Genomic DNA, 12,386 nt, shown 5'->3' with positions numbered 1-12,386 from the left:
AATTTCGTTTTGAACTTGATTCCAGACTAACTGAACACTATACAAACAGCTCAAAGTGCATCTCAAAGAACCAAGTAAGTGTTTGTGTGTCTCATTACGGCCTGAAGGTGTTGCTCAGTAGAAAGCTGTTGTAGGTGCCGACGAGTTGCGGCGCGGGGTATCGTTTCGTTGGGTAAAAGGGTTTCCGTTTAAGTTGGACCGGGGTCTCCGCACAAGGCGTGTAGGGTGGGTAACTCTCCTGGAGTTATTTGTTTTTTTTTTGTGAGAGAGAGACGAAAAGAAAAATTCGGCGACGAAATGCGAGAAGGAAAAGCGTTTACCAATCATTTCGACGCAGACGATGAGGGGTCCCGACCGGTAGAAAGCCAAAGACCAAAGCGCAGGACGGGTCTGGTTTCAGCTTGAACCCNGGATGGTTTAAATCTTCTCTTACCTTTCAAATGTATTGCATTTGTTTTTTTTGTTTAAATGGCTGACGTGACGTTTGCCTAAGTTTGCAGGTATAAAGCCAGGCAAACGTCACGTCAGCCATTTAAACAAAAAAAACAAATGCAATACATTTGAAAGGTAAGAGAAGATTTAAACCATCCTTATAAAAGCACAACACTGTATAATTGTTTCATTTGTGATCAGCTTATGTATAAGGTAAGGTATGTTTATGACATGCAGAAAGAGCATGAGCAGCAAGTATTTACGACATGGCAGTACAATGTCGGAGCCAGGACATTTTCAGTGGGGTGGCCAGGATAGAACCAGTGATCATTTTGGGGTGGTATTGAAATCACTATTATATGAACATAAAAATACATCTCACTAGAAAATAAGGGGTTATTTAAGGCACCTACAACACACCTCTACATTATTTGGGATTAAGTGGTGGAATAGATCAAATAATATTCAGTATATCTAACTATTTTTTTCGTATTCCCGCAGGCAAAGTATCAACGAAGCTTACATTATACAAATGTAGTGCAATATACAGACTGTTTAGCTTATGGTGACCAGCAGCACTATGAGCTCATTCTCTCAGTGTATCATCAGGAATACAGAGACACACACACATCATTTAAATAAGAGTTTTTAAATTAAATGATAGGTTAAGAGTTAACATCTTAAAGTAAATAACAATAAACAATAGCCCATAACCCTGTAAGGCCCCCGGTTGTAATTTTACAACATGACTTTAAAGGTAGGGTAAATTTGAGAAACCGGCTCGAGATCGCTCGAATTTGAAAATACACGACCGGAGAAAATCTGCCACTTCCTTACAGAGCCCCTCGTCCAACACATGACCAATGAGGGCACGAGATAAGTTTGTGCACAGATGGAAGGCTGACAGGCAGGTAGGCCATCCAGTTATTTTAGCCAGGCCGGCTCAGATGATTGGTCGTACTTTTTACAGTACTACGGTTTCCACAGATGACATTTTTGTATGGATTTTTTGTCAAAGCATTTAAGATATTCATTGCTATCGGGATGCATTCCATGGAATGTCCTATTTGAGTGGCCGTATGGAGTTGTCCAATATGGCGGACCATCTCGCACATGCGCAGTGCGGATCGGGTTTTATTTTTGTATTTATACATTCGTTTATTTATTTCCATATTTATTTATTTGTCCTTGTATTTATTTATTTATTCATTCCTGTATTTATGCATTTATATATTCTGTACTCATGTCATGTTCTATCCTCCATACCTGTGTGCTCGTTGTGGGCATAAAGGTACACATTCAATCCAAATCACATCACAGAAAGACCAATAGTTGGATGTTCATTGTAGTTAAAACACAGTGGTGGTCCAGAGGTATATGCATTGGTATTTCATGCAGGAGGGGGAGGGACATCTTTTGTCTTTTTTAATTATTATTATTCATTTATTTTTTACTTTTTATTACACTTATACTTCACACTGACATGATAAATACATTTGAAGACAGCACAAAACAGTAGCACATTGAAATACGTGTGCAAAGAACACAATACAATTATTAATATAATGATTTCTGTTTTTTTCCCCGAGACTTTTATATGACTTTTGTAATGTTATAACTACATATTACAAACATGCTTTTGTTCATTTATTATAACCTTCATTATAAATATATTTTATCGTTTAGAAGAATGGAAAAACTTTTCCTAAATCAGTATTACTGTGGGGGAATCTTCTGAAGCAATTGGGAGTCAGGACTCAAAGAGACACAATGGAGAGCTGGAGCTTTGATGGCAAACACTGACGGTTTATTTGGAGCTTCGGCCGGAGAATTCACAAGACATGTCAAGGGCCACGAGTTGACCACACGGTTGAGATGCCGCAATCAATTCTGAAGAACTCTACCCCAGACCCATACATTTAGCTAGTTCAGAGAGAATAATCAGCATTGTGCATAACAAGATAGAATCATAACACCTCTATCAGCTGATGCCAACAGGCAGGAAGAGGGAGGCAAAACACTGAGAGCACAGCAGCCAAGGTTGCAGGTGCCTGGGCTCATTCAGGACAGTTTAAACTGACAAACTGGGTCAAAGTTATGGGCCTTGGAAAATATTTCCCCAACAAGTACAAGATTTAATTTTTTTCAAACTTTATTGGAATATTGCATGCATTACACTCTTTTCATACTTTCAATTAGTGCAAAAAGATTGTTAAGAGAACATCGGTTGTCTTTTGCTATGCTGATGTTAAATCTGGAAAATTGTCACCTCTTTTTCTAACAAAGTGACGCCCATGACTAGTACTGCCAGTGACTGGACGTAATGACGTTTATTATGGCTTTTCAATACCAATTAGTAATAAGATGTTTCGTTATATTAGTTAAACAAAATTATACTACATTATAATTTAATTTAAAACATTTTTTTAAATGTCTCTGCTTTTATTCTGAAGGCACGACTTGCACACAGGAAGTTATTATGTTGCTGGCAGAACGCATCATTAATGTATTTATATTAATACTTCCGGTTACATCCTTCAAAATAAAAGCACAATCGGCGGACACCGAACTGAGAATGCATTCGATGAGAGATTCCAAATCCTAAACATTTAATCATACGTTAATTGTACGATTATAAAATATAAATTATTTAATAATCATTCATTTTTGTGTTATCTGAAATCGCAAAGAATGCATAGAAAAACTTCCGGTATTTGTCTGCCTTTACGTAAACTTGACGCAGCTGCTCGATGTTATTTACGTACATTACGTAACATAAGCACAGCACGGACCAAGGAAGTGCACGCCGGTGCTTGTAGTAGAGTTTTAAAAACGTGATATTCAACTCACATTTACCTCTTGTTCTACTCAGCGTATGATCAGGTTGGTACCAACAGTAAACACGTGAATTGATTTAGTTTATAATACAACATGGGTTTATATTTAAATTACTGTACGAGCATGTAGCACACTTAAGCTAGTTTGTAGAACAGTTTAAGGCATGGCATCTTGAATAACCCCTTATTGAAAATAGATGTGGCAGGTAACGTTTATGCATTCAGTTTATTACATAACATGCACAATTATCCAAGTATTGTCCATTGACCCAGCCTTTAGACTGCAGGTTAGGTAACGTCAACTTCGCAGCTTTTATTTTGTTGTTTCTTTGTTTGTAACTGTATTATCTTTTACTTTAACCATGTTGTTTTTATATGTTCTTTCTAAACATATAAGTATACTTTGTTGTTATTCAATTGTGCATAATCCAAACTGTTTTAAACACACAGATTCTTCCTCCTGCAATGACAAATGCACGAACAGACACGTTTTTGATAACTGGGGGATGTGGCTATTTTGGTTATCGGTAAGAACTACTTTCTTTATTACAAAAAAAAGTTCGCATTCACTGTCAGTAAACACAGTAATGGTTTCAGTCTCTCTGTGCTGTTACACTGCTTTACCACAACAAGGTGGCGCTATTGCATCAGTTATTATTTTTAGATTTCATCTAATGTTACAGACCTGTGGTTGGTTTAACAAGTAGAGATGCATGCAATTTCTTCTTATTTATGACATATTTTGTGCACTTGTGATTTTAAATATGGACTTATTGTGCATAGATAAGTTCATATTAAATAATGTGTTTCCCCCTGCAGCCTGGCATGCTCCCTGCATAAAAAAGGAGCCAAAATCATCCTGTTCGACACAATCTCTCCAAAGCAAGAGCTGCCAGAGGACATTGTGTTTGTTCAAGGAGATATTCGTGAGTATGCACAAGTTGAGAAGGCCATGGCTGGTGCAGACTGTGTATTCCACCTGGCCTCCTATGGCATGTCTGGCAGGGAGCAGCTGAACCGGCACCTGATCGAGGCGGTGAACGTTCAGGGCACACAGAACGTCCTGCAGGCCTGCATTGAGCACGGAGTGTCCCGGCTCGTTTACACCAGCACCTTTAACGTGGTGTTCGGAGGCCAAGTGATAGAGAACGGGGATGAAAGCCTCCCTTATCTTCCTCTGCACCTCCACCCCGACCACTACTCCAGAACCAAGTCTATGGCGGAGATGGCAGTGCTGAAAGCTAACGGCACAGCTCTGAAGGAAGGTGCCGGGGTGCTGAGAAGCTGTGCTCTGCGTCCTGCAGGGATCTACGGGCCGGGCGAGCAGAGGCACCTGCCCAGGGTAGTTGGCTACATAGAGAAGGGGATCTTCAGGTTTGTGTACGGAGATCCTAAGAGTTTGGTGGAGTTTGTGCATGTGGACAACCTGGTGTCTGCACATGAGCTCGCAGCGGAGGCTCTGACCTCAGAGAAGCAGCACCGATCTTCTGGCCAGGCCTACTTTATCTCAGATGGCAAGCCCGTCAACAACTTTGAGTTCTTCAGACCTCTAGTTGAGGGTTTAGGGTATCCTTTCCCCAAACTGCGCCTTCCCGTCTCTCTCATCTACTTTGTGGCCTTCCTCACAGAGATGATTCACCTCCTCATCGGGCCCGTCTATAACTTCCAGCCCCTGTTGACACGTACAGAGGTGTATAAGACCGGCGTGACACATTACTTCAGCATGGCCAAAGCCAAGGAGGAGCTCGGTTATGAGCCCCAGGAGTACAACCTGGATGAGGTGGTGCGATGGTTCAGAAGCAGAGGCCATGGGAAGAAATCTCAAAGCTCCGTCTTCGGTCGATTGATACTGGACTTCCTGATTTGTGCTGCCCTTGTTGCTGTGGCTCTGTCTTTTCTTCCATTTGTTGGCAGTTGATAAGCAGCTAAACAAAACAAATCAGGCGTCTTAAGATCCATGGACACATTTGATTACATAATCAGTCGGTACATGGCAGGTGCTTCAGACTTAAACACACCTTTTTATACAGCCAACAAATGTGAACATAAGTAAATGGTCTCTGTACCTTAAAGTCTTAATTTAACATCCTATATGGCTGTTGTTAGAAATACTACCTCTTTTTACCATAAGCTTCGAAATAATACAGACATGTTTTCTGATGCTGCTTTTGTGGAGCTGTAATAAATAAAATACAAAAGAATGTTCTGAAAACTATACCTGCATTCATGGTGGTTTTTAAATGTTATGTAAACAGGTAAGCTGTGTTTTAGGATCCTGATATATATATATATCCCAATCTCACAGGAATAATTGACCAAATACAAAGTTAAATATGACCTCCATTTGTTATCATGGACAAACATTTCTTTCCACAGCTTTTTATGTAGTTTCCTTTTGTGAATGATCCTTGCTCTTTGCAATCAGTTTAGTTCTACTCAAAGTTGAATACATTTGTATGCAGCCCATTACAAACAGAGAATAATCCTTTGCTATATGTCCTTTGTGTTATTTGTTTTGTTGCAGACATCTTAATATTCTTTAAAAACCTATACCTATACATTTTCGCACATTTCTGCACAGCTCTACTACTTTTTATCATAGTTTTTATACCATTTTAAATCCAATGTTGTCTTTGTGTTTTTGCATGCACATTCTACACCAAAGCATCTTCCCAAACCTACTTTGCAATACACATTATTCTGATTTAGCTTTGATAATTACACATTATATTCATCTGGATCTTATGCACTCGAGTTAGGGTGATCTGAGAATCTTTATATCATTGCACTTCAAAAAATGTGGATAAACTTGAGTTTATATATAAATAGCCTTTCCCTCCTTATTACAAAGTCCCTGCAGCTTATTCCTGGTGTAAAAGGAGTCGGACCAGGTGAGGCGTGCTTTGAGCGGTATTTGAGTCTGCCTGGGATGAATGCAGACGTCCCCTTCTCTCTAAACTATTCTCTTTTCAGAGCCGGCAGCCCCTTGCTGAGTTGGTCGCAATCATTGTTTCTCTGCAGCATTAACCACATTCCAGAGAGGCGCAGCGCATCCTGTCTTCATCCCCGCATTCCTTTTACGCAAACGAGTCCCCTGTGTAAAACGCTGTTTTATTTAGATTTCCGCACGCTTACTGGGCTCAGACTTACATACAACGGATATTTAAGGCGTATCCGATTATCCTGGCTACTTTGATTTGAGGCAAAGGGATCGTAAGCGAAACTAGAGGAAAAACCAACAAGGGGAAATTCCTCCGCGCAGCGCGCCATTGACTGTAAAGACCTTTCAACTTAACAAAAACTGAAGTTGACAAACGTATCCCTGTCGGCTGAAAACTGTGAGAAAGAGTTTGTTTCTTCGGCGAAGGGGGCAAAGCACAGGAAGACGATGCGGCACACGGTGGAGGTTTTTAGACTGCGTTGGAGGTTTATTTCTTTGTAAATGAGCGACGGCTGTACCGCGGCGTTTTGTTTTGATTTCCATGTGAAATGCAATTAGTGCTCCGCGGTGCTCGCTAGTCTGCGGAGCGGAGCACACTCTCAACTTGTTTCTCACAACATGGAGCACTACCAGGAGGATCTGGGACTCCGGGCCAGCAAACTGATGGAGGATCTTTCCCTGTATGATGCGTATAAAGACGGGATGTATGCGAGGAGAGACTTGGTGATTAACCCTGATTTAGACTTTTCTGCTCCGGCGGTAGCAGAGCATAAAAGTAAGCCAATGAATGGCACCTCTGTGTTGCACCAGCAGCATCACACCGTGGAGAATTTCACGACTGGGAATAAAGTGTACACGGCGGCTCCGGTGCGCCCGGTCAACTGCAGCCGGACCGTGCCGGTGGATTTCTGTGCCCCGCAGAGAGACGCAGGTTACGCAGACGAGGGCTGCTGCACCAAATCCGAAGTGGCTCTGCCGTGCTACACCGGGGCTTCAGAGAGGCACCGGAGGTACTCTCTGGAGGTGCAGGGCCACAGGTACAGCACCGGGTCCACCTTCGACGGCGTGCCTCTCAACAAACCGGCTGCAGTGCCCGCCAACAGGTGCAACAGCGTCTGCATCACCAGCAGCCACGACGGGAGATACAACCCCACCAGCCCCCGGTCCAGCCTAGCATCGTCCCTGTCCTCCCAGGAGCAGAGCAAGCATGCGAGCCCGAGGTCGAGCCTCAGCAGCCCGCGCACTAGTCTGGTGGTGCCGGGCCAGGACAGGTACATCAGCCCCAGGTCGAGTTTAGTGCACTGTGAGGGTGTGCAAAGCCCCAGATCCAGCTATGCAAGCACCGCCAGCGACACCAGCAAACACTCCAGCCCGCGGGCCAGCCTCAACAGCTGTGACTGCTGCAGCAAACCCAGCAGCAACAGAACCAGTGGCATCAGCATGGGCTACGACCAGAGGCACGCGAGCCCCCGGTCCAGCACGGCCAGCCAGTACTCCTTCACCACCAGCCCCCGGTCCAGCTACTCGGACTCACGGTACGGGCCCTCGGGCAACCATGACCTGGAGGGGGCGATTCTACACGGAGCCCCTTTGGCCAGCCCTCGGTCGAGCATCTGCAGCCAGGTATTTAACTTTAATTTTACATTTTGTTCTTGTTTATCTGATTCTGTTTTACATGCAAATAGAGTCCTACATTTACTTGGTCACGTGCGGTGCAACAATTTATTTGACATGTATATTTTTCACTTCTGCATTACCTGCACATTGGTCTTGCAACTTTATTTATATTTCATTTCTACTCAGTTTCTTCCTTGCACTATTTGTATTGTTGTTGTTTTTTAAAGTATGAATTTGTACATTCTGCCCTTGCTTATCTGACTCTATTTTGACATGTACATAGACCACATTGAATCTGCAACATTCAGATTCAGAATACATATAATGGAAACTTGTCTTAGGCACTGGCAATAACATAAAACAACACTCACACAGTACAACTTACAATAAATGCACACAAAAAGGGAGATTGCATATCAAAATGACTCAGTTGCAGTCTTAGTAGAAGTACAGAGGGCTTTGTTCTTCTGCTGGTTACATTAAAATATCCGTTGTATTAAAAACAAATTCAGAACGGTGGCAGGTGGCTTAATGTCCTGAGAAGGATCCTTGAGGCTTGGAAAGTGGGCTGAAGTTCTCTGCTACATTTAGCTTATTGTATTTTATTTGACATGATATATTGTATATATTTCACTTCTCCTGCTCTACTTGCACATGGGTCTTGCAACGTAATCTTGCACATTTAATTTCTTCTCAGTTTCTTCTTGCACTATTTATAAGTTATGTCTTTGATATATTGATGTTCTATTGTTGGAGAAGCGTGGGACATTGCCATAACTACAGTGTAGTTACAGTTCATATGTCAATAAAGCCTTTGAATCTTTGATAGGATGGGAGTGCCAGACCCGGGACTTCTGCAAACTGCGTGGTGAGCCCCCGGTCCAGCATCTCCAGCCACAGCTCCAGGAGCTCCCGTAGCTCCAGGGGGTCTATGAGCACCTACCCAGACCTGCAGCTGCCCTCCCCCCGGTCCTCCATGCTGGGCAGCGGTCTGCACGAGGACACGCTGCTGCAGGAGTATGGAGACTCCAACGGGATCCAGAACCGGATCCACCTGCAGGGGCTCTCTGCGGTGCCGGAGCCCCAACAGCAGGCCCCCCAGCAGGCAGGGACAGTGGAGATGATCGCGGGGTCTCCGTCATCGTTTTGTTACGGAGTGGCAACAAAGACAGCTTCCAGCCAGAGGTTTAAGATGCCCTACCAGGTGACCCCCAGCAGAGAGAGCGGACCCAGCCAGGCGGAGCGGAGGCTGGAGGCCCTCACCCTGGAGCTGGAGAAGGAGTTAGAGATGCACATGAAAAAGGAATATTTTGGTAGGTATTTTGATTTTCTTTGGTCAAAACGTTCAAGTGGATATGATTGGAAGATGCAAACACACAGCTGTGTTGTTGGGAAATCAAAAACTAAAGAGATTTTCACATGAATTCTCTTGATAACATCCTTATCAAAACTGTATTTTGTGCAGAAAGTGGCCCTTAGATCACATGAGAGTTAAGAGTAGTACGGAGCATTGTACATATTGAATACGGTTTTGCATCAACTAAGAGGGGATTTATGGAAATGGGTGTCGAAGTAGTCATTTGACTGAGATTCTAAGTTGCTTTTATTATCAACTGTGGCACCGGATTGATGTCAAAGAACTCCTTTGCTCCACATTAGTCGTTCCAATGTGTTTCGCTCAGCCTCAAAGTCTCTCCTCAGATGCTCTGACTCCTTCTTCTCCTCTGTTCCTGCACACGCACACGTATACCTGTCAGACCCGTGCATTGTTGCTTTGAAAGGAAACCCTCCTGCTGATTTTGGTCTTGTAGAGCAGGTTTACAAATCCCAAACAAGGTCCCAAAATTAGGTTTCCAGGTGATAAGAGCACGTTTAATTCCACTGAATGGGAAGAATGCTCCTTGGCAACAATTGAGGATTGTACTAGTAGCGTGAGACACTACCTTTGTTTGTTTCATAGCCAAGGTGACTGGAATTAGAATACACATAGTCTAGTTTTTCTGCGCAGGAAGAAAGAGCTTGGTTTGTCCTCTTGTCTGTTTGCAACCTGCTAATGCAACGTTACTGCTAACAGGTCCCTCTGTGGCTGATGAGAGCGGCATTACGGGGGCAAACACTCATTTATATCTTGGCAAAGCTATCCTTTGCACCTCTCTGAAAGGACCTTCTGTTCTGCAGGACACCCTTGGGTCATTCACAGCAGTGTGGTGCACATTTGTTGTAAATGTGTTTATCCTCCGGGGGCTGCAGGACAGATTGTGGTCAGTGATTTGGTTTTTCTTTTGGACTTAGAATTGAGCATTGTGGTGCATTTCACTGTGAGATATATGTGGTTGGCCAGCAGCATGAAAGGCCTGCGGAGGAAGTCGCTGTCCCACCTTTTGAATTAGCAGACAGACAAATGACTGCAGCCTGGGGAACAGTGGCTTGTTTTACAGCCAGTGCACTTGCTCAGAGTCAGACAGCTGTTGATTTGTTCCAGAAGAGCAGGTGAGAGCGGGAGGAAGAAACGAGGAAGAAGAAGCCGGGGGGATGAGCGGGGAGATAATGGAGAAAGCATAAAGGAGGGAGATAGAGAAGAATGTAGTCAGACGCTCCTCAGTCCCAATAGAGACAGCTCTGTTTCCGTAGCGACAGTGGAGAAATTGACTGCCAGGCTTCTTTTTTTTATTTTTCTTGCCGGTTTTTTTTTGTCCCACTCTGCCCGGGACGGCCCTTGTGTGGCCCTTGTGTTTGTTGTGGTGCAGACGGAGCTGTGAATCAACAGCTGGCCCGATACAGGCCTGCAATTGAGGGGAGGCCCACCCCTAAATCCCCATCCTCCCCTCCCTCTCCCCCCCTCTTCTTCTCTCTCTCCCCCGCGTCTTCTCTCCCCCCACGAAGCCCTTCATTAACCAGCCAGTGGGGAGTCGGGCAGCACCAGACACTTGGCACACGATCTTGGCTGGCGGGCCAGACATAGTTGGTGGGGGTCAAGTCTGATCACCTGCCCAGAATTATAATGGCAGTAGTCACACACACACACACACACACACACACACACACACACACACACACACACACACACACACACACACACACACACACACACACACACACACACACTCACACTCACACTCACACTCACACTCACACTCACATGCTGACTGGTGGACAGCAGCACCCCACTGTACACACTGTGGACATGCACAAAATGCAGTGGGTATATAGGTCTAAGCCATTTGTAGAAAATCAGATATTATGATATTTCTGACCAAATACTTTATCGATGTTTCAACGATATTGTTGGGTTGACTATTGGTGCTTTTATTTAATATTTCCACGATAGGATTTTGGTCAATTCTGATCAGTACAGTGGATTTAATGACTTGGCGATTAAAGACGATTGATAGAAATATAAAAATGACATAATGTAGTCTTTGAAATCGGGGGAAAACAACACTCATACTGTTTTAGATATTCAAACTCAATATCTTGTCTCATATCATATCATATTTATGTATTGCCCAGCCCTAGATGTATACTTTTTTGATATCCTACTTTCAAGCCTAGTGGTTCATCAAATGGTCTCAAATTATAGCGAGGACCCCTCACCTGAGAAAATGCCTAATCAGAATCAGAAACAGTTTTATTGCCAGGTACGTTCACACATACGAGGAATTTGACTTGATGTCATGGTGCAGACATAAAATATAAAACAAGTAATCTAATACAAAAGAAAAAATCTTTTAGGACACCGTAATAAAATAAAGTTAAATAGCAATAAAATAAAGCAGTAATTTACATGGAAATAGAATGCTATGAATGTTGTTATGAAACAAGAAATATGTGCAGTAAGCAGTATGAACATTAATGTAATGCATATAGAGACTACGTTGTGGCTGAGGTAAAGTGTCAGTGGGGGGGCGGGCCTTGTTTAAGAGGCCGGTAGCGGAGGGGAAGAATCTGTTCAGGTGGTGAGAGGTTCTGGTCCTGATGGAGCGCATCCTCCTGCCAGAGGGGAGGGGGGTGAACAGTTTGTGTCCAGTGTGGGAGGGGTCGGCCACTATCTTCCCTGCCCGCCTCAGGGGTCTGGAGGCATGCAGGTCGTGGAGGGATGGCAGATTGCAGCCGATCACCTTCTCTGCAGAGCGGATGACACGCTGCAGCCTGCCCTTATCTTTGGCTGTGGCTGTGGTTTACCAGATGGTGATGGAGGTGGTGAGGATGGACTCCATGATGGAGGTGAAGAAGTTCACCATCATCGTCTTTGGCAGGTTGAATTTCTTCAGCTGCCTCAGGAAGAACATCCTCTGCTGTGCTTTTTTGATGAGGGAGCTGATGTTCTAATCCCATTTGAGGTGCTGGGCGATGATGGTGCCCAGGAAGCGGAAAGACTCCACAGCAGTTACTGGGGAGTGACACAGAGTGATGGGGGTGGGTGGGGCTGCATTCTTCCTGAAGTCCACGACCATCTCCACTGTTTTTAGGGCGTTGAGCTCCAGGTGGTTTTCCCCACACCAGGGGCCTCATTTATAAAGGGATATACGCTCAAAAAGTGGCGTACGCCAGTTTCTACG

The 12,386-nt window shown here is 43.9% G+C and overlaps 2 protein-coding genes across 2 annotated transcripts in view; both read left to right on the top strand.

The window, feature by feature from the left end:
• Positions 1-3,215: 3,215 nt before the first annotated feature.
• sdr42e1 (short chain dehydrogenase/reductase family 42E, member 1) lies at positions 3,216-5,486 on the top strand. Its single transcript, XM_010776221.1, has 3 exons — positions 3,216-3,315; positions 3,720-3,796; positions 4,089-5,486. Exons 2-3 carry the CDS (start codon positions 3,735-3,737, stop codon positions 5,185-5,187), a joined length of 1,161 nt encoding a protein of 386 aa, XP_010774523.1. The 5' UTR covers positions 3,216-3,315; positions 3,720-3,734; the 3' UTR covers positions 5,188-5,486.
• Positions 5,487-6,534: 1,048 nt separating this feature from the next.
• Positions 6,535-12,386, top strand: part of wtip (WT1 interacting protein) — a 16,319-nt gene continuing 10,467 nt past the window's right edge. The window contains exons 1-2 of the mRNA XM_010776228.1: positions 6,535-7,833; positions 8,657-9,140. Coding sequence (XP_010774530.1) covers positions 6,829-7,833; positions 8,657-9,140 — 1,489 coding nt within the window. The 5' untranslated portion in view covers positions 6,535-6,828. The remainder of the gene's footprint in view (positions 7,834-8,656; positions 9,141-12,386) is intronic.

Source organism: Notothenia coriiceps, unplaced genomic scaffold (assembly GCF_000735185.1).
Source record: "Notothenia coriiceps isolate Sejong01 unplaced genomic scaffold, NC01 NC01_scaffold00016821, whole genome shotgun sequence".
Classification (NCBI taxonomy): Eukaryota; Metazoa; Chordata; class Actinopteri; order Perciformes; family Nototheniidae; genus Notothenia; species Notothenia coriiceps.
The sequence above is the reverse complement of the archived record's forward strand: the minus strand, read 5'-3'. Positions and strand labels throughout refer to the sequence as shown.